Source organism: Heterobasidion irregulare, assembly GCF_000320585.1.
Source record: "Heterobasidion irregulare TC 32-1 unplaced genomic scaffold scaffold_08, whole genome shotgun sequence".
Classification (NCBI taxonomy): Eukaryota; Fungi; Basidiomycota; class Agaricomycetes; order Russulales; family Bondarzewiaceae; genus Heterobasidion; species Heterobasidion irregulare.
The window spans coordinates 877,738-899,149 of NW_009258204.1; the positions used below are offsets into that span (position 1 = coordinate 877,738).

Here is a 21,412-nt window from a genome sequence, read left to right on the forward strand (position 1 = left end):
CGCGTCCCCGCTTGCCCTTGTACGCCCGTTTAGGCAGCTCGCTCCCACACTGCTCCCTTCTCTTGACTCTTGATGACCTCAGAACGCACAAGGGAATCATCGCATGTCCCGCAGTGCGATGTCGTCTGCGAGTGACGGCACCTTTTCACTTGTATCATGATTGCCATCAGATGCGCTCAATGTGCGCTCTTGTGACCACTACCGTTGGATCCGGCACATACGCCGTTCATAGATCCTGTCTGACCGACATCATCTTCGACACGAACGCAAGCCTCAAGCTTAGCGCCCCGTTAGAACTGTCTCGACTCAGCACAGTCCCACCTGTGCCCGTGCTCAGCCCCATAAACACAGACTATCCGAAAGTCCTGCTCGCACGCGAATGGGTCACGTGGGCTACACTCCTGCTCATCTGACACAAGCGCGTCCCGAACCTCCGAGCGCTAGTTATCCAGGCCGCCATATATATAGGAGACTATTCGCATTTGGTGGCTCCTCCCATTCCTCTCTCGCCATGGGCATACAAAGTACGTCAGTCAGAAACCATCCCACGGCCCAGTTGATGATGATCATTTGTCACAGCCAAACACTTCTTCAACAATCCTTCTCATCTTGTTCTCGAGTCCCTTCAGGGCTTGTGTGTGATCAACCCAAGTGTTGCGCTCGACACCACCAACAAAGGTGCGTCACCATCCGTGTATTGGGGGCCCAAGTCTCACTGTAGAGGAGTTCGCCTGTAGTCATCTATCTAAAAGAGCTCAATCAGTCAAAGGTTGCTTTGATATGTGGTGGAGGATCGGGGCATGAACCCGCACACTCAGGTTTTGTCGGTGAGCTGATACCTCTCTTCCGGACGCTGCATTCTTGTCAGAAGTCTGCACGATAATCCTCAGCGTATGAACAGAAGACGCTGTGTATGTATTTATGTACCTGCACGATAATCCTAGGATGATACGTTAGGATACAATAAGGCTACCAGAGCGCGCAGAATACTCACCTCAGCGTATGAACAGAAGACGCTGAGGTGTCACGGTAACGGTACGGTCACATAAGTAACGAAATCCGGAAAATACCGTATCGTAAGTACAGTGCTGATGGGCTAACTTCTAACATTCCCCCTTAGCCCGGCAGTAGGCCTAGATTAGTGGAGAATGAGGCGTGCTTTCCTTTTGCTAAACCCTTCGTCAAAACGTCCGCCACGTTCTCGTCCATCCGCACATATTCCAGACGGATTTCCCCCATCTCGACCCTCTCTCGGATGATGTGGTACTTGATGTCAATGTGCTTCGTTCGAGCGTGGTAGACATGGTCCTTCGACATGGCTATACTAGCCTGGTTGTCGCAGCGGATAAGGGTGGGGGAAGACTGGGGAAATCCGAGTTCCGAGAGCAGTGAGCGAAGCCAAAGTGCCTCTTTTGTGGCGTGCGAGATGGCAATGTATTCTGCCTCGGCGGTCGCGTAAGCGACGGTAGGTTGTTTCTTCGAGCTCCAAGAAATCGCTGCTCCGGCAAGGAAGAAAGCGTATCCGGAGATCGAGCGGCGGTTATCTCGGCTCTCTGCGAAATCGGCGTCCGTGTAGCCAACGGGGATCCAGTCGTTCTCGTCTCCCCCATATGTCAGAGCTAAGTCCAACGTCCCCTTCACGTACCGCAGGACACGTTTTGCGGCGTGCCAGTGTTCCATTCCGGGGTTTGACATGTACTGTGCCAGAGTGTTGACCGTGTAGGCAAGGTCGGGGCGCGTAGCGAGCGCCGCGTACATCAACGCCCCCACCAGGGCGGCGTACGGATATTTCCGCATCTCTTCCCATTCCGCGGAGTAGAGCCGGGGTGACTGCTCGTTTGACAAGTGGGTGCTAGGGTCCATGGGCGTCGAGATGGGCTTGCAGTCCATCATCGCGAAACGCTCCAGGACGTTATGGAGGTAGTGCGTCTGCGAGAGCGAGATGATGCCCTTGTCTCGGTTCCGGAAGACTGTCATACCGAGCAGTGTGCGCGGTTCCCCCAGTTCCGTAGTCTCGAATGGGAGCCCGCGGAAGTCTTCCTTGAGTTCCGTCATCGCCCTCTTTGTGCTCGCAGCCAGGATCATGTCGTCGACGTGAATGACGATGATGGTACGGCCTTTGTTTGAAACCCGGAGGTAGACGCAGGAGTCTGAGCGGCAGCGGGTGAATCCGAGCTTCAGGAGCTCGGCATTAAGCATCCTGTTCCAGATTCGACCAGATTGCTTTAGGCCGTAGAGAGATTTGAGCAAGCGGAGCAGCCAGTCCTCTTTCCCGAGGACCTGGAAACCTTCGGGTTGCCTCATGAATATCTCTTCGTCGAGTTTCCCGTTAAGGTAGGCGGATTTGACATCAATCTGCTCGAGGAGCCAGTTCTCCTTGGCAGCAAGTGAGAAAACAAGTCGAAATGACTCGAAACGAGCGACTGGGGAGTGAGTATCGTGGAAATCGACGCCGGGGCGTTGCGTGAAACCCTGGGCGACGAGTCGGGCTTTGAAGCGCCCGTCTTGTTTGGCCTTGTAGGTCCACTTCGAGCCAATCGGCTTGCGGCCTTTCGCCGGCTCGACGAGTTCCCACGTCTTGTTCTTCAACAAGGCGTCGTACTCCTCCTCCATCGCCCTCTGCCAGTCGTCGCGCTCTGCGCTTCGGATGGCTTCCTGGTAGCTGCGGGGCTCCTCACCCGCCGTCAACAGCGCTGCCTCGACGGCCGCTGTGAACAACGAGCGCTCGACAGCTGCCTCGTCTTCCTCTGCCTCTGCCTCCTCCCTCTCGTCGCGCGCTGCCTCGTCTCGTTTCTTTTCCCGGTCCTTCCGTCGCTCCCTCGCCTCTCTATTCGCGTCTTTGCGAGCTCGCTCGGTCGCCTCCTGCAGGTCTGCGGCTTTCCTCAATGATGAGGGCTCTCGTGCCCTTTCACTCCTTCTCAGAGTGAACTGGGCGGGTGCCGTTGTTTGTGTGCTCGTTCTGAGCTCAGGCGGCTCGGGCGGCGCTTGCTGGGCGGCTCCTGGGCGCGTTTTCAGCGTTCCTGGTGCCCCCTCTGAAGGTGGGTGGTCGGGAGGATGGACGGGTGATGGTGGTTGTTGGGCTGATGGCGACTTCGTTTTAGGGTTGTCAGGGCTCGCTTTGGGAGGTGGGGGAGCGTCCGTGGGCGGCTCCTGGGCGACATGGAAGTCGTTCTCCCCCCTCTCGGCCACGGGCAGCTTCCGCGGCGCCAGCGGCAAGTCGTCCTCCAAGAAGACGACGTCGCGCGACTTCACGATCCTGTGGGTCCGCGGCTCGTAGCAACGGTAGGCTGCGTCACTGTAGTACCCTATCAGCACGCACTCGGTTGACTTGACGTCCCACTTGCGGCGCTTTTCGTCAGGTATCTTCACGAGCGCCTTGCAGCCAAATGCGCGAAGGTGTTTGACGTTCGGTTTCCGGCCGGTCCATACCTCGTGGGGCGTCTTGCCCTCGAGTGCGACGGTCGGGCCGAGGTTCTTTAAATAGGTCGATGTTGACACCACCTCCGGCCACAGGAATCGTGGAAGGCCGGTTTCGTGCATCATTGCGCGGCCGCGTTCCACGATCGTTTTGTTCAGGCGTTCCGCGACGCCGTTCTGTGACGGGGTGTATGGCGCCGTCGTCTCCAAGGCGATGCCCGCTGCTTTCAACCAGTCAAGAGCCTCTTTGTTGAGGTACTCCGTGCCGTTGTCGCACCGGATGCGTTTCCACGGCTGGCCGGTCTGCTTCTCCGCCATGGCCTTAAACTGCTTCATGCGGTCGAGCACCTCGCTCTTCTGCCGCATGCGGTATTCGGTGGAGAAACGGGCCTTGTCGTCGGTAAAGGTGACAAAGTACCGCTCGCCCCCGATCCCGTTCTTGTCCATTGGGCCACATACGTCCGTGTGGACCAATTCCAGTAAGTTGTTTGCCCGGTGGTCTGCCTGCTTCGGGAAAGGCTTACGGTGTTGCTTTCCGTAGACGCAGTCCTCACACGTCGGCGCCTTTTCATTTGATGTGAGCTTGATCCCGTCGACGAGACCCTTCGAAATGACAAGGTCCACGTTCCCTTGCCCTAGGTGGCCGTAACGCCGGTGCCATAAGGCTCGCGTTAGTGAGGTGGCGGCGAAAGCGGTCTCGGGGGTGATGGGTGGTGGTGTAGGAGGCTGATCGTTTGTCGTTGGGCGGCCGATCGTATCCAGGTAATAGAGACTTCCGACGAGAGACCCGGATCCGATTCGTTTGTGATCCTTGTTCAGCAGGACGACTTTGCCCCCTCCGAAAACAGCTGATCCCCCGGCGCGGTCGAGCTTGCTCATGCTAAGTAGATTCTCTGTCGCGTCGGGCGTGTGCAGCACATTACGCAGCCGCACCGAGTCTACCCGCTTGCCGGCTTGCCCGGTCGAAATGGTGACGGAGCCTGTGCCGGCGGCGCGCATTGTGTGGCCCTTCTTGGCCGTTTCAATCGTGCGCTCACCTGGCGAGTATTCGGCGAACATCTCCTCCCGCTTTGCAACATGGGATGATGATCCCGAGTCAACGACCCAGGTGTTTGGCTTGGCGTTCGTCGTGAGGGCTTGTTCGGGCGGCGAAGAGAAGTTAAAGAGCGACGCTTCGCGCTCGCTCGCTAGATTTGACTGGTCTTTGTTTACAGGTCTTCCCCTACTGCTGCCTGTGGGGCAGTCGCGTGCGTAATGCCCTAGCTGGTGGCAGTTGTAGCACTCGACTTGTCTCCCGCTGCTGCCGCCTTTACTTTTGCCTCGGCCCCCGCCGCGATGCTTTCCGTATCCTTTTCCCCTGTCTCTCCCTCTTCCACGTACGTTATCGCCCATCCGCAGGGCGACGTTGCCACTGTTTGCTTCGGTGCCATCGCGGACTCGGCGGCGTTGGTCTTCCAGCATGATACGAGCGATCAATTGCTCGGACGTGACCTTGGACGTGTCGGTGATGGAACTGATGAGGGAGTCGTAATCGGAGGTAAGGGAGGTGATAATCCGGTGGATGAGGATTTTGTCCTCGAGTGGGGAGCCGACGGCGACGGCTTCGTTGTAGAGGTCCTGTAGTAGGTCCAGGTGGAGCTTCACGTCCTGGCCGGGGGACATACAGACTGAGTAGAACTGTGATTCGACCAGTGACTGATTGAGGGAATTCTGCTCGGCGAAGAGCGTGCGGAGAATCTCCCACATCGAGTGCGCCGACTTTGCCTTCATGATTGAAATTACCAGTGCATCCTCGACGTAGAGAGCGATCTGCGCCCTCGCCTTCGCATCTCTCTCCTTCCACGATGGTAAGGCTGGGTCGTCGGTAGATGGCGTCGTGACGGTATCGCCACCAACGACGTTCCAAATTCCGCGTGCCTCTAGTACTCTCTCCATCTTAAAAGCCCAAAGGCCGTAACTCTTTCGGTCCTTCAACTTTGGCTCGATGGGGATGACTGAGTTCGTAGTTGTGGCCATCTTGGATCAGCTTCGATGTGGGAAGATCTTGTAAGATCAGTGAGCGTGCTTCTGGGGATTCGTTAGGCAAATGCAGGGCCCATAACCTGTCAGAAGTCTGCACGATAATCCTCAGCGTATGAACAGAAGACGCTGTGTATGTATTTATGTACCTGCACGATAATCCTAGGATGATACGTTAGGATACAATAAGGCTACCAGAGCGCGCAGGATACTCACCTCAGCGTATGAACAGAAGACGCTGAGGTGTCACGGTAACGGTACGGTCACATAAGTAACGAAATCCGGAAAATACCGTATCGTAAGTACAGTGCTGATGGGCTAACTTCTAACAATTCTTAGATGTGGTTCCAATACACAGGGGAGGGCATGTTGACAGGTGCGTCTAGACCATGACTGTTATAGTACAGGTTCTCAGACATTCCTTCCCGCTTCATGTCAGCTGCGGTGTGTGGGAATGTATTTGCATCACCTGGCTCTAGTCAGGTGAGGGGGGCCATCGACCTTGTGGACAACGAGAAGGGGTGAGCATGATCCCTGGAGTTACGCCCTGTCCTTTAGTGCGAAACAGTCGACCTGACAATAGAATTTAAGCACGCTCATCATCGTAAAGTATATCGACATACCTTGGAATTTTATTGTCTGTCTCACGGAACGGGTAAAGGAATTACACTGGTGATGTATTGAACTTTGGCCTTGCAAAAGAACAATATGCCGCCCTTCATCCGGAGAAAGCAGATCGCGTCAAACTCATTGTCGTTGGGGATGACGTCGCTGTAGGAAGGACCCAAGGCAGTATCGTGGGGCGCAGGTAAGTCGACCGTCCATCTCTTATCAATGTGCGTTGCCTAGGTCCTGCTTATTCCCCAAATGCGTGACAAGTGAGTTGTCATTCTAGCGGCTGATTCGCCTACTTTCTAGGGGTCTTGCGGGCACTGTCTTGGTATACAAGATCGCCGGTGCACTCGCTAGTTTAGGAGGCGAGTTCGAAAAAGTTTACAAAACAGCCGAGTGGGTGGCGAACAACCTTGCTACAATCGGTGTAGGACTAGATCACTGCCATGTGAGCATCTTTTCCTTCATCCCGGATACTGAAATTTCTTTCTTCCTCGAGCTATTTCTTCGCCTTTCATGTTCCCTTCATCAACGCTTTACATTTAGATCTTTTTATTAATCTGATTATTTATCAGGTCCCCGGTACGGCCGTGGCAGAATCGCAGATGAAGGAAGGCGAAATCGAAATCGGTTTGGGAATCCACAACGAGTCGGGAAACAGACGCGTATCGCCCATCCCATCGCTTCATGACCTCGTTCAGCAGCTCCTCGACCCTCTTCTCTCAACATCGGACCCCGAGCGCTCGTTCCTCCCACTTAGGGGCGAAGGTGATGAGGTCGTGCTCATGCTAAATAATCCCGGTGGGGTCAGTGAACTAGAGCTTGGCAGTATAGTGCGTGAAGTACAAACCAGTCTTGTTGAGAGACAAATCAAGGTTCTCAGGGTGCTGAGCGGCAGCTTCATGGTATGCATTTCTGCAACCCTTTCTATCGTTACACTACTGTATTCAAATCCCCCGTGGACTCTCAGACCAGCCTGAACATGCTAGGCTTCTCGATCACTCTTCTCCTGCTCCCTACCACATCCAGCCCTGGCACCATCTCCACTCAGCTCTTCCTCGACCTCCTCGATACGCCGACCAGCGCGCCTGGATGGAAGTGGTCCTCAGGTCAACCGCCCCCGCCCATCATTGCAGCCCAAGAGGCTCCCCGTGCAGATGTAGCCACAAGAGAGTTGGAGGGCAAGGCAAAATTGCGCGCCGCGGATCCTGGGGCATTTGATGCTGCTATAGAGCGTGTATGTCGAGCATTGAATGCCGCGGAGCCGGAGATCACCAGAATGGACAGTATCGCAGGAGATGGGGACTGTGGCTTGACTTTGCAGGCGGGGGCAACCGGTGATCGTCTCTTCCCTATTTCGGTGAAAAGCTGTTGCTTTTGAGAACGCGACTAATGATTGATGGTATCTTGTGGTATCTGCAGCCGTGCTTCAGGAGTTGAAGGAAGGGAATGCGGGGGGTGTGGACATCATCGGCACCATACTCACGGTCTCCAATGTCGCCGCGGATAAAATGGGCGGGACGAGTGGCGCGCTCTACTCGTATGTTACCTCGTATTCCTCACACTCTTCAGACTCTGGAGTGTTTGATCCTGGGCGTGCGTATCCTCCGCAGGATATTTTTCTCCGCGCTCGCGCAAGGCCTTCAATTCGCCGCAGCTACAGGCATGTCGGACGTGGTCACTCAGGAGGTGTGGGCTCAGGCGCTCGCGTCCGCGCTGCGCAGCCTGTACACCTACACCCGCGCGCGACCGCCCTCGCGCACGCTCATCGATCCTCTCGCGGCTTTCGTCGACGCACTGTCCAGTCATCCCAGTAAGCGTCGCTTTTCTTTCATGTCGGATCAAGCCACCCCTTTTCCTTCCTTTGTCTACGGATCATGCATACGCATGCATTGCGCTTGAATGCGCTGCCCCTCCCCCTTGCTCATGTCTTCGTATCAAACTTGACCTGACCGCGCACGGCCTCGTACCGTCCATCTTGATCTATGAAACAAAGATGATCTCCGTGGGGCAGTTGCTCGCGCGGCTAAAGCAGCCGAGAATACACGCGACGTCGAGGCCAAGGCGGGCCGGAGCGCGTACGTCGAGGGGGATCGCCTGAAGAGCGAGCGCGTACCAGACCCAGGTGCCTGGGGGATAAAGGTGCTGCTCGAGGCTATCGTCGGCGCCTAGGTGCCTCGATATGCACACGGTCACGTCATCTTGTTGCTGGAATGGTGGGGGTGTCATCGGACTTGATGGACCTTGTTGAAGATCAACACGTTTGTTGTAAGTTACTGTATGTGTATCTCTTACGTTTTTGCAGCGGCCATCTTCTCAAGGATATGGGATAGTGATGCGATAGGCTCTTCGAGATGTACAACTTGCCACGGTGGATTTAGGAGCATGCCGTACCAGAGGAATGGGCATCGCTAAGTCTAACATAAAAACTTCTCAACTCCTCACGTCGGTTTCATCCCGCACCACCCCGTCCAATATCACAGAAGCTGATGCATGGACGTTGTCCGGCCTTAAGAACATCCTTGTCATCGAGCGGGAGAAAGCCTCTGCTAACTTGATCAAGCATTCAGGTCCTCAGAACTCAATCGGCTCGCCGTTCTTGAGCTGTCGCAGAATGATGCCGGTCATATACGCCCTGCACCGTGAGAGCAAAGCTGCACTGCTGAAGCACACATGCGTCATTCCCTGAATGCATCACCCCAGATTACCCCCCTTTCAAGCCTGGTGCTTCGAGCGCTTCGCGCAAGCCAGCAAACCAGGCCTGGCCAAATGCTTCCGCACTGTGCACCGGGGTCCGCCCTTCTCCCCAAACCAAGTGACAGTCTAGAGTCACCGATTCCAGAATGGTATGCGTCGGAGATGGATCTGGGTCACCTATTCTCGTCCGAGCCTACGGCTTCTTCTAAGTGTGCCGGCGCAAAGTGACATGTTAGAATTCGAAGGATTTCCTAAGTAGTGAATGCGAACAGTGCAAAGGCTCGGTGCACTTCTAGTACTTGCGGTACACGTGGTATTCGCTATAGGTGTGGACCGATACTTATAGAGTTTGATGCGAGCGGTGATTATTGTTGTACTGCAGTGAGTGATGTCAATGACCAGACAGGCAAACGTCAAAGAAGCTTCGAGGCATGCGCCTTGACTATGTTGCTAGGTGGTTTGCGCTTGCCCGTCCATCACACCACACCAACGGAGTTCGTAGACATGAATTGAGTGTGCATTAATGCGTGAATCGTAGTAGAGGAGAAGTGCTAGTTGTACATGAGCGTGCGTGGTGCATCGTGAAGAAGTCGTATTACAATCGGAGCCTCGTCGCCCTCCGCATCGCGTCGCAAAAAGAAAACCGTGCCCGTAAACACCCATATGATCACCCCAAGAAGATCGAAGAGATAATTACGCGTTCAGCCCCAGCGGGTATGCCTGGGTATGCGTGGAAGAGCGTGGAAAAAACAGAAACTAAAAAACATCATGCGGCGCGGGGCATGCTCCTTTTCGACTACAAAGTTCAAATAATAATCCGAATAGCACGGCAATTACACCTTCTCGATGCTGTGCGCGTCGTGGTCGACACGCGAAGACACCTTGGCGATCGCCTCGGGATCCGAGGCATGCACGTTCTCGGCGACGAGGCGGCGACGGTACTCAACAGAGCGAATAGGCGTCGTGTTCTGGTAGAGGATGTCGACCTGCTCGAGGGAGAGGCCCCTTGTCTGAAAAGAATTTCTGTCAGACAGACAGAAGAGCGACAGAGTAACAGGAAAGCATATACCTCAGGAATGCAGAAGTAGGTGAAGATGATGCAGCAGAAGCAAGTCGTTCCCCAAATGAAGAACACCTTGACACCGAGGTTTGCGTTGCCTGCACCAGAGTTGACGAGGTAGGGCGCTGATGAAAAGCAAAGACAATCAGCATCGCCAGAGATAAAGAAGTACACGTGACACGCACTGGCATAGCCGATACCAAAGTTCCAGAGCCAGTTGGACGCGGTGGACATGGACATGGCTTTAGCGCGGATATTGAGCGGGAAGATCTCGCCGGTGACAACCCAAGCAATGGGACCCCAGGTTGAGGCGAAGAAAGCAATGTAGATACAGACAAGAGCAATAAGTGCCTTCTGGCCGGCCTGGTTCTGAACGGAGATGGTGACACCGATAATAGCCACAAGGTACTCGCAGATGCACATGCCGACAGCGCCGACCAGGAGCAAACGGCGGCGACCGAAACGCTCAACACCCCACATGCCGGGAAGGGTCATGAACACGTTGACGATGTTGGTCGCAACAGAGATGAGGAAGGGGTCGTGGATGCCGGAGTTGGTGAAGAAGGTCGTGCCGTAGTAGAAGATAAAGTTAATACCGGTGAGTTGTTGCCAACTATAGTAATGTAATAGGTCAGGAAAAACCCATCGATATAAAGGAGGACACTTACCCTTGGATGAGAATGCCGGTCATAGTTCGGAAGAGGATCTTGTTGTGGCCAGACTTGAAGCAGTCGAGGTAAGAGCTTTCGCCAAGGGCGGTCTCGGCTTCCAAGTTCGCACGGATGTCATTGAGTTCCGCCTGGAGCTCTGGGTCATCTTGCGAAAGAGATGTGAGGCGAGAGAGCGCGACGGCAGCATCCGCGTCACGACCACGCTTCACCAACCAACGGGGAGACTAAAACACGGCCGTCAGACAATGTACTCCGACCTCTAAATTAAGACACGTACCTCAGGAAGCCAGAACATGCCAAACGCGAGGACAGCAGCCCAAACGAACTGGATGGCGATGGGAATGCGGTAAGCCGAGTGGTTGTCACGGTTCTGAGTCGCGTTGTTGACAACAGAGGCAAGCAGAAGGCCGATAGTGATAGCCCATTGATAGGCTGAGACGACGGCTCCACGAATCCATTTGGGCGAGCACTCGGACTGGTACATAGGGATGAGGGTGGAGACAAGGCCGACACCGAGACCCGCGAAGACACGACCGACGACGAAGAGAGCCATCCCGGTTGCGGCAGTCTGCATGGCGACACCGATACAGAAGACGAGCATGGAGAAGATGATACCCCATTTACGACCGAGGTAATCAGCGGCGGGGGCACCAAGGAGAGCACCTAAGCGAGTGTGAATGTCAGATCGAATAAGATTGGAATAAATAAGTAAATAAACTGACCAAAGAAGGTACCGGCAGAGAGGATGGAGACAACAAGGGACTCTTGCGAGGAGGTGATGTAGTAGCCCTTAGGGTAGGTGACCAAGTCAGTGGTTGGCGAACCGAAGGTGCGCAGCCAGTCCTTCATCTCCTTAATACCACTGATAGTACCAGTGTCATAACCGAAAAGGATACCACCAAAGGCGGCAAATGATGTCTGTGATGGGGGTTGGGTGAGGACGAAGGAAGGACAGAGGGGGGACAGAAGGGACAGACCATGAGAATGCCCGAGAGCTTTGACTTCGGGGCATTGGCGCCAATACCTGCACCGGTGGCAACGGGACCGCCTGCCATTATTGATTGAGTGGGTAGGAGAAGGATGTGAACGTGGTCCGCTGGGAAGAGGGGAGGTTTGGAACGAGGGAGAAGGGACCTCGACGCCCGCCTTTTATGCGACGCCCTCCAGCGACGACGCGACCGACGACACGGCGCAACCCAGCACATGCTTCGTCTGATTTCTGCCCCAAACGGGATCTCAGATGTCAACTTCCCCTGGGGACCCCGGGATCTACGGAGCTCGCCCCGGTGGGGTCAGTCCCGTGCCTGTTTCATCCCCGCCCCGCCCTTCTGCCCGCCCTGCTTGTGCGCAGAACGTCTCTTCCCCGCCGGCTAATACTTTCCTCTTCCCTGCCCATCTCATTCCCTCCCGCACTCCTCCCACTCCCTCTCCTCACAAAATTCTGGCATATCCTACCGCAGTCCAGCGTCGCCTTTCCCCACTTTCCCCAGAGGCACACTCACTTTTCCATCGATCCCCATCTGATACTGTCGCCCGCCGATCACTGCGCTGCGTGCCCCTCGTTTCTCGGCCGAGGCACCCAAGACATTGAGTATTACAGATTCAGTGGAGTCGCCTTGCCTCTCAGTACCCCTCCGCTTCTAAGCTCTCGTATCTCCGCATCCTCCAATCCATATTCCTGCCGCAGGCTGCTGTCCGCTCGGCACCAGTCTCACACCCCCCTTGCTCGCCTGTCCTCGACTTGAGCTGTCAGGGCCCGCTCTGCGTTCGTTCCGAATTCCGAACCGAGCTCGCTACACCCGCTTCCCGACACCTCCATAATGGAACAGATCCGGATCCGGGTCATCTCGCCCCGACGTTCTTGCTGCCAGCAGCTCTGCACCACCTACCACCTCTCGAACGTTTTTGCGAGAGCCTCCGCGTCATGACAAACACATGCTCGACGCCTCAACGGTGCGTGCCTCGTCGTTCGGAATGGCCGGCACGCGCTCCAACATTCCCTCGATTCCTCATCCGCGCAACATGACATGATTGCTATACAATTCACAGTTCTCTTGCAGAGCCTCTGGGTTCGATACTGTGTTGAGCCTCTTCTGCACGTTGTACCTCAATTTTGCGTCATACTCACGAATATATATGCATTTTCTTTGTCTTGTCTCTCGAGGATCCGATTCGGATGGACGCTGCGATCAGTGTCCGGTCCTGCAGGCGCAGACACAGCTGACAGTCTGTTGCCCCGCACCGCTTCGAGTAGAAAACAGACACGCGAGTACGCAGATTGCAACTGTTCCCGAATTGATATCGCCGGACCCCGGCAAGCAGCGGCGAGCGCGTTTGTTCCTCCCGCGTCGCGGTTCTCAGGAGTCAGGCCAGCGGTCCTGAGATGCCCTGAAAGTATCATCCGCTTTCAAGCTGCTTCATCGAGCTCATGGTCAGGTGCGCGCGCAGCGTTTGGCAACGATTCCGGTGTACAGCTATTATTCGAAGCCGCACTGCGACGCGCCTTCCCGCGAGCTTCTAAAAGTAAGTACCATACGGGTTCTGCGGGATCGGGCTTCGGAGCTTCTCAGAGGCTGCACGCAGCGAGAAGAGAGCCCGAGGGAGCCAAAGCGAGTCGGAAGCCGGATGTCGTCGCAGTGTCGTCGCCAACGAACCCCCTCTTTCCCCGCACGCCCCCCACACGACGCCCCGCAGTGCCCCGCATTTGATGCATGATGCCATGTGCTGTGCTTCGCCGCTTCGACTTCCAGTCCCCGCGTCCACATACATGAATAGACGTCATGCTTGTAGACCTCAGACTTGAATTGTAGCTATGTATTTGACTGGAGGAGCGTGCGAGAGCGTGCATTGATGACGGCACGCGTTCATCACCGGAGGATATCACCATCAAGCTCGAAATCGATTACCCTGGCGCTCTTGAAGCGGGGGGGCCGCGGCTTGCGGATCTCACTGCGAACGCGAACGCCGTCATCTGAATTCTTCCTGGTAGCCTTGCAAGCTAATAAAAGCGAAAACGGCAACGAGAAAAGAGCAAGAAACAACGGGCAAGATGATGATCCGCGCTGGCCCCGAGAAAGCGCGCAAAGTCTGATATCCTCGCGCACGATGAAACACGTCGAGCAGTCGCTGAAAAGTATCAGCGTTCTCTCCCTGCGCTCGAGACCATCCAGCGCTGTCCAGAGGCCCGACGAGACGTGCCGACTGAGACGTCGACCGCCTTCGATCACCAACAACTTTTTTTTTTTCCGCGACGCAAACCGTTTACGTATGCGCTCGAAACAGCGCGGTGCCAAGGGTCCCGATCCTACATGCAGCGCGTAAATATCGTCCGGAGCCGATGCGCGGCCCCAATTTGAAATGCCGCCGCGTCGGTGGGCTGGGCGCGAGGGGAAAAAACTGCGGGGCAGGTTTTTTTTTCGTGGATCGGAAGAAGGGTCGCGGCGGCAGTGGTTGGGCAGGGCGGGGGTGCGGATGCGGGGCTGCGGAGTGGGTGGGGTTGGATTTGGGGTTAATTGAGTGGGCTAGATCATCGCTGATTGGGGTGCGGAGGTGCGGCCGAGCCTGGTTGAGTGCGGGTGGGGGGCTGTGGGGAGATGGTCGATGACTTGGCTTGGGTGTGGGGCGGAGTGCGGGGTGCTGCAAGGCTGGCTTGTCCTGCAGCGGGTATAAGCGGGGCAGGATAGGGCGGGATGGGACAAGGCTAAACTGGGTAGATAGGGCGAGTATGGGGCGGCCGGAGCGGGAATGGCCTGGAAGTCGAAAGCGCGCCCGCCGCCCGCGATCGTTGCCGGGGCCTGACGTTGACGTTGCAGGGCGGGTGCAGAGGTTGTGGGGACTCGAAAGTGTATCAGACGTGCGGGCTGCGGCGCGCCGACTATGATGGATCAAAGGAAGAGCAGGACGGTGATGCGGTGTCCATAAACGGGAGCGTGAAGTACGCGTACACCTGGCGTTGACTGACGTTGAGCGGGCGAGCCAAGTGGTGCCAAACCATGGAATGTAGATGAATGACATCGGACCATCCACCGATTGCATCACTTGCCGTTATAACGTTAAAGGAGGCCAGAGGAGGCCTAGGATTGAAGAATGAAGCCGTGCGGAACATAGTGAGGGTGGGCATATCGAGCAGCATCACAATTCGTCATGGATGGCCAGCAGAACTTGGGATATGTACATGGAGATATTCGGCCGACACGACAAACGGACGTACAATGAGAGATGAGCAAGCACTGGTCGCAAATCCCGGACGTCTTCCAAACGGGTTTCTCTTCTTCCACGAGAGGAGCCGATGAGATTGAACGAAGGCGGCGTCAGCTCTAAACAATGATATAGTCCAGTCGGATTAAACTGCGCGCTCAGCAAGGTCGACATCTTTTTCGGGGGCACGGATATGAATCATGGGTGGAAGGTGCGTGACGGCGGCCATGATATACTGGGCGGATGGTTGTCAGTCGAGAAGCGTTAGAGCTGCAGGCTTGGGGTGAAAGAAGGTGGGTTGAGGGAAAGGAGACGAGGGGTAGGTACTCGAGTCAGGATGGTGTGAAGAACGGGAGGGGTGTGGGCACCGAAAGCTCCAGACCACAGCGATCGAACTTCAAATCTATAAATTCATGCCGTGCGTCCAGGGCCACCCTTCGGTCGAGGTGTGGTTCTTTGTCCCAAACCAGGCTAAAGCACTGCAGGAGGTTGGCCGCTGGTGGCGGCGAGCCAGAACGGAGGGCTCTCTGCGGGGTGGTCATGGGGTCAGGTGTTCCTAGAACTTAATTTGAAGAGACCATAGGACTATTTTAGGCTACAGACTATACAGACTGCAGAGAGCTGCAGGGGAAAGCGTGACTCCCCCTGATTTCCGCGCACAAGGTTCCTCGGTTCCTATGTGGGCTTGGCAGTGCGGGACCAGCGGTCGATGAGATCCTGTGGAAAAGACAACGGGTCAGGCGCATCTGCGTTTTCGCAGCCAACACATAACGAGACATGGGGACATCACATTGTCGTTCTAGATAGCTCAGGATAGCACAGAGTAACGTGTTTGGATGTGAATAGACACAGCGAGGCGCATTACTCATGTGCTGGAGGGTCTTTGGAGGTGCAGGCGAGGGAAAGAGCTACAGATTCGGCATCACGTCTATACTCGGGGATAGAACTAACTGATAAAGTAGATCGGTTCCATCACATATAGCGTGCTTGAAAGCGTCGAGGACAAACCAGCTGCCTCATCGAAGTTGTCATATGAGGGGCGTGTCCATTGGGGGCCTTCTATGGGCTACAGACTCCCACCGCGACGGCGCTTAGATGAGAGGTAGAAGTGACTTCTCTTCGCGTGGATATCCTTAGTCGAGGATGACTTCATACGTTCTTGCCTGGAGCTCACATGACCGGGTCGTGCGCAGACGCGAAAGAAGACAGCACTCGCGGCCCCGCCACCGGAGGTCTCGGTTAGTGCACGAGGATGTGTAAATAGACCAGACTTGCAAAAAATTGGGCTGTCCTTGCGCATCAGGCAACTCCCTGAGCATTGAGCGTCGCATCTCAGATCCCAGGGCTACAGAAACCGTCGTTCGCGGAAAACACATGTCCAGCGCTTGTGGCCGTCGGTGACACATACTGGACGAGCAGAAATGATCGGACGCGCGATCACTACGGGATCATGATTTTGCGAGTTGCAACGCGCGAGGAGTTTCCGTTCTCTGACCTGCTGTAAGATCGATGCGGTTGTATAAGAGAAGAGAGTTAGCGTCATTGGTAAATGCATAGCGTGGTATGCTGTAATTCTTAGAAATGACAATGGATCGGATGTCTGTTCGCTGACTGGTGATGGCTACGCAACGAGGGACGCATGGAGCAGAACGTGGCTGAAGAAGACTGGTGGGTGAGAGAAATGTGGTAGAATGTGGTTCGCATTTGCCTTTTTGCCGTGGAGAAAATGATGGGATGCGCGTGATTTCGGATAGGCTGTGTCATTACTGGAGTGGTGATCAGGGCGGCTTGCCTGAATAAATCATTGAGCGAGAAAGTAGGCTTGAGATGATCTACTGATCACCTGGATAGAAAGGAAAGAGGATCCTTCGAGATTGTAAAAGATGTGACAAAATGTCCGGTGGATACGAGGCACTACATTCATATACCAGGACAATGAATGTCGGTGCGTTGCAAAGGAGCACGCGTTGTTGGTCTTCGCCACGACCTTCAATCATTGAGACGTTGGCAGGTACAGCACGATCATGCAGCTGGTGCCAGCGCTCGGCGCCAGCGATGTGGCAAGAACGTGCAGTGGGAGAGTGAGCAGGTTCCGAGGCGGCCCGAGCAGAGACCCGAAGAGCCCCGATCTCCGAATTTTTGAGTGTCGCCGCTTGTAGAGTCCGCTCAAACTTGTTGAGCACCCTTCCACGCCCTCCTTCCTCATTGCAACACTTCATCATGGGACAAACCACATCTATCCCTCAGGCGGCATCCAGCTTCTCAAATTCGCAGTCTGGCGCATGCCCAGTCCCGCACACGGCTGCAAAAGACACAGCGGGTCCCGCACGCTGTCCAATCGACCACGCCTCTGCCTCATCACCACCGCCGTCTGCATCATCCTCAAGCGCAAGCTGCCCAGTTCAACACTTACCCCCCATTTCCACGGCTGTGTCCGCTCCCGCTCAATGTCCCATCCACGTCGACGAGCTCGATCCGCGCAACAACCTCCCAAAGCTCTCACAGTCCCCTGCGCCTTCCCAAACCATGGACCTTCCGACCGAGCGCGAGACCTCCTCGATTCCCCGCGACGCCGCCGGTCGCTGGGAGTACCCCTCGCCTCAGCAGTTTTACAACGCGCTCGTGCGCAAGGGATGGGAGACTCCCGAAGAGCATGTCGAGACTATGGTGCAGATACATAACTTCTTGAACGAGATGGCGTGGGACGAGGTGAAGCGGTGGGAGGATCAGGTGAACAAGTGAGTGTCAACGGCGCATGTCAGTGGTGCACATATCAGTACACACGTGTGTGCATGCATTGCAATTGCTGAACTGTGTATCAGGAGTGAGGATCTGCAGCTCGTCAAGTTCAAGGGCCGTCCAGGCGAGCTCTCCCCGAAAGCACGCTTTTGGCTCTTCGCAGGCTGGCTGCTACCTATGCGATTTAAGTACGTCCTCAATTCTCCTCTCCTCGCCAACTTTTAACTCATGTTAATCCAGCAACGAACCTCCATTCGACCGACACGATTGGGTCGTCCGCCGACCCTCGACGGGTGAGGAGGTGCGCTACGTCATCGACTACTACAGCGCTCCGCCGCTCTCCGACGGATCCCCCGTGTTCTCGCTCGACGTGCGCCCGGCGCTCGACAGTGTCAGTAGTATCGGCATGCGTATACGCGCTGCGACTGAAGGCATCTGGAAGGATGCGCGCGAGGAGGGCCGGATGTGAGGTTGCATCGGGTCAGGACGCCTTCGCGAGGATTCTAGACGTAGACGTTGTTTGATTTGCATGATCTTTTCGCGGCTTTTCATCCCCCCACTCTTGCATAGATGGATTTGCTTTTTGAGTTGCATGTTGCAAAAGTACTACAATATCTTATATTTCAATTAACCTTCGTAGATTTCCAGAGAAGCTGGGCTTCACCCGAGAACATACGTACAGACTGCAGATCCAAGCGCAGGATCACCGTTGAGAGATATATCGGATGGTCTGTTTATGCGATCTACAAAGATATCTACTCACCGATGAAACGGTGAACTTGGGGGCAAACGGTTCGAAGCGTTAAGATGGAATAAGGTCGGAAGGAGTGATGAAGAGAACTATACCAGTCTTCCAACCAGGCTTCATGAGATTGGGGCACAGTTGAAGATGTCAATTCAACTACGAAGTGACAATTCGCTTTTATATTTGGGATGGTCAAGTAAGCATACAGCCCTTGAAGCGGCGTCGTGCAATAAGAGGATGCTATACAACGTTAGGACCATGATCGACGGGAGTGGGGCGGGTCCGATGGACGATAAGGGGAGGACTAGTTTTTTCTATGCAGTGCATGAAACTCAGAGCTTCTGTTTATATGCGTCGGAGTGCGCTTTGCTGAGGTATCAAGGTGCACACTCTGAGCGACGTTCAAATCACATACAAATACAGCGTTGATCGTTGTTTACAGGCACACTTGACTCTGCTTCTACTCCCCGAGGCAAATGTCAGATCACGACTGCAGAGCATCTCAAAACCCTCTACGCACTCTTACCCTCCTCTTCGTGGAATTTAAGTGATATAGAATTGACGCAGTGACGCTCGTCGGCTGCGGGATAATAAATAGTGAGATATACGCATACCAGGGTTGTGGAAGGGGTCGGACGTACTGGGGGTATTGTATCTTTCTCCCTTGAAGACATGACCGAGGTGACCGCCGCAGGCTGTGCAGGTAATTTCTATCCGGGTCATACCGTACGAGCGGTCTTCGTGTCTAGATACCGCGCCCGGTATAGCTTCAAGAGGGCGAGGCAAAAAGAGCACCGAGTCGGAAAGAAGGCACTGAGAGATTTCAGGAAGAACAGACCGTCAAAAAAGGCTGGCCAGCCGCAACCACTGTCAAACTTGGTCGTGCTCTTGTACAGAGGGGTGTTGCAACCCGCACACGAGTAGACACCCTCATCTTTGAGGTGCTCGTACTCGCCAGTACCCGCAGGTTCAGTCCCCTTCTCACGGAGGACACGGAACTAGATAGCTGGCAATCAGATTTCGGAATGACTGATAGATCGATATGATGTCCATGCCTGCTGTGGAGAGAGGATTGCACGCCATTCCGCATCTGATCTGACCTGAGATGAGTCGGCCATGTTTCTGGAGATCACGAATTTGGGATGTAGGGAGACTAAACGGGCTGAGAGAGGAGACCCGGGTGTTCTTGTGCAGATGCGGGACTTGGAAAAGGCCTTATATATATTTCGGCAGCACAGGCTCATCAAGCGACCTGTTCGTGCGTGTGGAGACCGCGTCAGCCACTGAGCAAGCGGGTGATGCAACCCAAAGTCACGCCCTCGCATCACGGGAGGATCGGGATCACATGATATGCCGAATGTTTTCGAAGATCTCGCTGGACTCTATCCTTCTGTCCTCGTCGTCGTCGACCACGTCTCTGAAAAACATCTCAAAAATGCTCCCTCGTAACCTTCGTCGTGCCGTCCCCGCTCCCTCTGCATTGCGCGCAGCCGCACATGCACAGCGCCTGGGCCATGCGTCACCTTTCCGGATACACTCTGCCCTCTCCTCCGCAACTGTGTCTGTGTCTTCTTCCCAGGGGTTCCATTCGTCTGCACACAGGAAGAACGAGCTTCCAAAATCGCCTTTTCAAACGTTTGTGGACGTGTTGAAGGACGAATTGAGGAAGAATAGAGAGCTGCAGGACAACGTAAAGCAGCTTCAGGGTGATGTGGACAAGTTCCAGGACTCGGAGGCCATGAAGAAGGCGAAGGCGGCATATGAGCGGGCTCGGGTGCGTTTGTTATCATTGCTGCTTCAACAGAAAATCGTGTCTTATGCCCATTCATTTGAAACAGTTGACGTCGAGCATAAAAGAGAACCCACGGTTGCGTGCGGCAGCTGAGGACTTGCGAAAGCGTGGTGTCAAGGTCGGAGACGCCGTTGGAGAGGCGTTGAAGTCTATGGAAGAAAGCGATCTTGCTCGTGCGGTATGTGACTTGTTTACTTAGGCTATCGTGTTGAGTCGACGGTCCGCGTCACAGATTTCCCGGGCATCTGCGGCCGTCTCCTCCACCATCGCGTCGACAACAGAGCCCATCCGAAACACAGCAGCGTACAAAGTACTTGCTGACACTGTTATAGATGCGCTCGATGATTCGGGCACTGCGAAACATGCCGGCTTTGAGGAGAAGGAGGCGAGGCGGAAGAGGCGGCAACTTCGTCTCGCCAAAGCTGGTAAGGAGGGTCGGATGAAACAGCGTGTCTCCGCAAATGCCGAGTGCGTCCACCATTCAGAGAATACATCGTCCGCGCTATACATAACTCACAGCTGACGTGGAACAAATCACGTAGAGCAGGCTCAGCCCTTGTCCTCCACGCCTCCTCCCCTCGACAGGAGCGATGGCAGAAGCTCAAAGAGACGAATCCTATCCTGCGATATTTCGGCGAGCTCAATCAGTCGTATCAAGAGTCGGAAAACCCAGCAATTATATCTTTACGCTCCGTCACGTCGACCATTGGGTCATGGTTCGACGAGAACGAGACAGCTCAAGTTATGCGTATGATGAAGGCATTAGACCCGACATTCAGCATGGAATCATTCGAAAGAGAGCTACGAGAATACATTGTGCCGGAGGTTGTTGACGCGTTTTTGAGTGCAGATCGAGAATCTCTAGGAGCGTGGTGTAGTGAAGCGGTATGTATCTGCGGTTGCGTCTCTTCACGTGACGAGAAGATTGACCATGGGCACTCTTTGATGCAGACATATAATGTGCTCTGGGCCACAATGGAACAGTACCTTCGCCAAGGGCTCATATCCGATTCGAAGGTGCTGGACATTCGCCAAGTCGACGTGTCCGCTGGCAAGATCCTAGAGAACAATATCCCCGTGTTTGTGGTTACGTTCGCGACGCAGGAGGTGATGCTGTTCAGGAATGCGAAGACACGAGAAATTGTGGTGGGTGCAGAGAACAAAGTGGAGCAGTGTCATTATGCAGCCGTCATCACGAGGGTGGAGGAGGGCCTAGACGATGAGTTGACTGGCGGATGGAAAGTTGTGGAGGTGTGTCCTACTCCATCTTGCACTGTATAAGTGCTCAAGGGGCTCTTTTGTCAATTCACAGATGGCGAGGCGTTCGGCGCGGGCATATCTCTAGGCTACGCAACCAACGATGATCTTGTGTGATCCGGATATAACGTCCTTCGATCTTTAAAAGTTTTCGCTCAAATCTTCTACGATATTAGACACCATCCTCATCTCTGACCCGTACCTTC

The 21,412-nt window shown here is 54.8% G+C and overlaps 9 protein-coding genes across 9 annotated transcripts; 5 read left to right on the plus strand and 4 right to left on the minus strand.

The window, feature by feature from the left end:
• Window positions 1-379: 379 nt before the first annotated feature.
• Window positions 380-737, plus strand: HETIRDRAFT_324192 (uncharacterized protein; the record flags this gene model as incomplete). Its single annotated transcript, XM_009550850.1, has 2 exons — window positions 380-524; window positions 580-737. 2 exons carry the CDS (start codon window positions 380-382, stop codon window positions 735-737), a joined length of 303 nt encoding a protein of 100 aa, XP_009549145.1.
• HETIRDRAFT_64180 (uncharacterized protein) lies at window positions 609-8,445 on the plus strand. Its single transcript, XM_009550514.1, has 13 exons — window positions 609-678; window positions 738-827; window positions 5,795-5,812; window positions 5,876-5,957; window positions 6,028-6,045; window positions 6,098-6,244; window positions 6,355-6,496; window positions 6,624-6,953; window positions 7,019-7,385; window positions 7,471-7,600; window positions 7,662-7,861; window positions 8,045-8,326; window positions 8,382-8,445. Exons 3-12 carry the CDS (start codon window positions 5,803-5,805, stop codon window positions 8,218-8,220), a joined length of 1,602 nt encoding a protein of 533 aa, XP_009548809.1. The 5' UTR covers window positions 609-678; window positions 738-827; window positions 5,795-5,802; the 3' UTR covers window positions 8,221-8,326; window positions 8,382-8,445.
• HETIRDRAFT_222124 (uncharacterized protein) lies at window positions 1,549-2,199 on the minus strand (the record flags this gene model as incomplete). Its single annotated transcript, XM_009550851.1, has 1 exon — window positions 1,549-2,199. A coding segment is annotated over one exon (651 nt), but the record flags the coding sequence as incomplete, so codon positions are not given.
• Window positions 8,446-9,237: 792 nt separating the features above from the next.
• Window positions 9,238-11,577, minus strand: HETIRDRAFT_35934 (MFS sugar transporter). The gene is made up of 7 exons (XM_009550443.1): window positions 11,454-11,577; window positions 11,199-11,394; window positions 10,754-11,139; window positions 10,474-10,700; window positions 9,991-10,418; window positions 9,815-9,930; window positions 9,238-9,755 (listed from the first exon to the last, which is right to left on the minus strand). Exons 1-7 carry the CDS (start codon window positions 11,529-11,531, stop codon window positions 9,579-9,581), a joined length of 1,608 nt encoding a protein of 535 aa, XP_009548738.1. The 5' UTR covers window positions 11,532-11,577; the 3' UTR covers window positions 9,238-9,578.
• Window positions 11,578-11,716: 139 nt separating this feature from the next.
• HETIRDRAFT_104193 (uncharacterized protein) lies at window positions 11,717-13,184 on the plus strand (the record flags this gene model as incomplete). Its single annotated transcript, XM_009550852.1, has 3 exons — window positions 11,717-12,028; window positions 12,083-12,429; window positions 12,731-13,184. The coding sequence occupies 3 exons, from the start codon at window positions 11,717-11,719 to the stop codon at window positions 13,182-13,184; spliced, it is 1,113 nt and encodes a 370-aa protein (XP_009549147.1).
• Window positions 13,185-13,737: 553 nt separating this feature from the next.
• HETIRDRAFT_453418 (uncharacterized protein) lies at window positions 13,738-14,596 on the minus strand (the record flags this gene model as incomplete). The annotated part of the gene is made up of 2 exons (XM_009550853.1): window positions 13,738-14,350; window positions 14,400-14,596. The coding sequence occupies 2 exons, from the start codon at window positions 14,594-14,596 to the stop codon at window positions 13,738-13,740; spliced, it is 810 nt and encodes a 269-aa protein (XP_009549148.1).
• A 2,603-nt stretch (window positions 14,597-17,199) lies between these two features.
• On the plus strand, window positions 17,200-17,881 carry HETIRDRAFT_420076 (uncharacterized protein; the record flags this gene model as incomplete). Its single annotated transcript, XM_009550854.1, has 3 exons — window positions 17,200-17,411; window positions 17,496-17,600; window positions 17,653-17,881. 3 exons carry the CDS (start codon window positions 17,200-17,202, stop codon window positions 17,879-17,881), a joined length of 546 nt encoding a protein of 181 aa, XP_009549149.1.
• Window positions 17,882-18,553: 672 nt separating this feature from the next.
• Window positions 18,554-19,412, minus strand: HETIRDRAFT_410788 (uncharacterized protein). Its single transcript, XM_009550855.1, has 4 exons — window positions 19,213-19,412; window positions 18,996-19,155; window positions 18,799-18,924; window positions 18,554-18,737 (listed from the first exon to the last, which is right to left on the minus strand). Exons 1-4 carry the CDS (start codon window positions 19,273-19,275, stop codon window positions 18,670-18,672), a joined length of 417 nt encoding a protein of 138 aa, XP_009549150.1. The 5' UTR covers window positions 19,276-19,412; the 3' UTR covers window positions 18,554-18,669.
• A 173-nt stretch (window positions 19,413-19,585) lies between these two features.
• HETIRDRAFT_35941 (mitochondrial import inner membrane translocase) lies at window positions 19,586-21,368 on the plus strand. Its single transcript, XM_009550444.1, has 6 exons — window positions 19,586-19,931; window positions 19,996-20,127; window positions 20,182-20,417; window positions 20,492-20,834; window positions 20,901-21,200; window positions 21,262-21,368. Exons 1-6 carry the CDS (start codon window positions 19,593-19,595, stop codon window positions 21,292-21,294), a joined length of 1,383 nt encoding a protein of 460 aa, XP_009548739.1. The 5' UTR covers window positions 19,586-19,592; the 3' UTR covers window positions 21,295-21,368.
• Window positions 21,369-21,412: the final 44 nt, after the last annotated feature.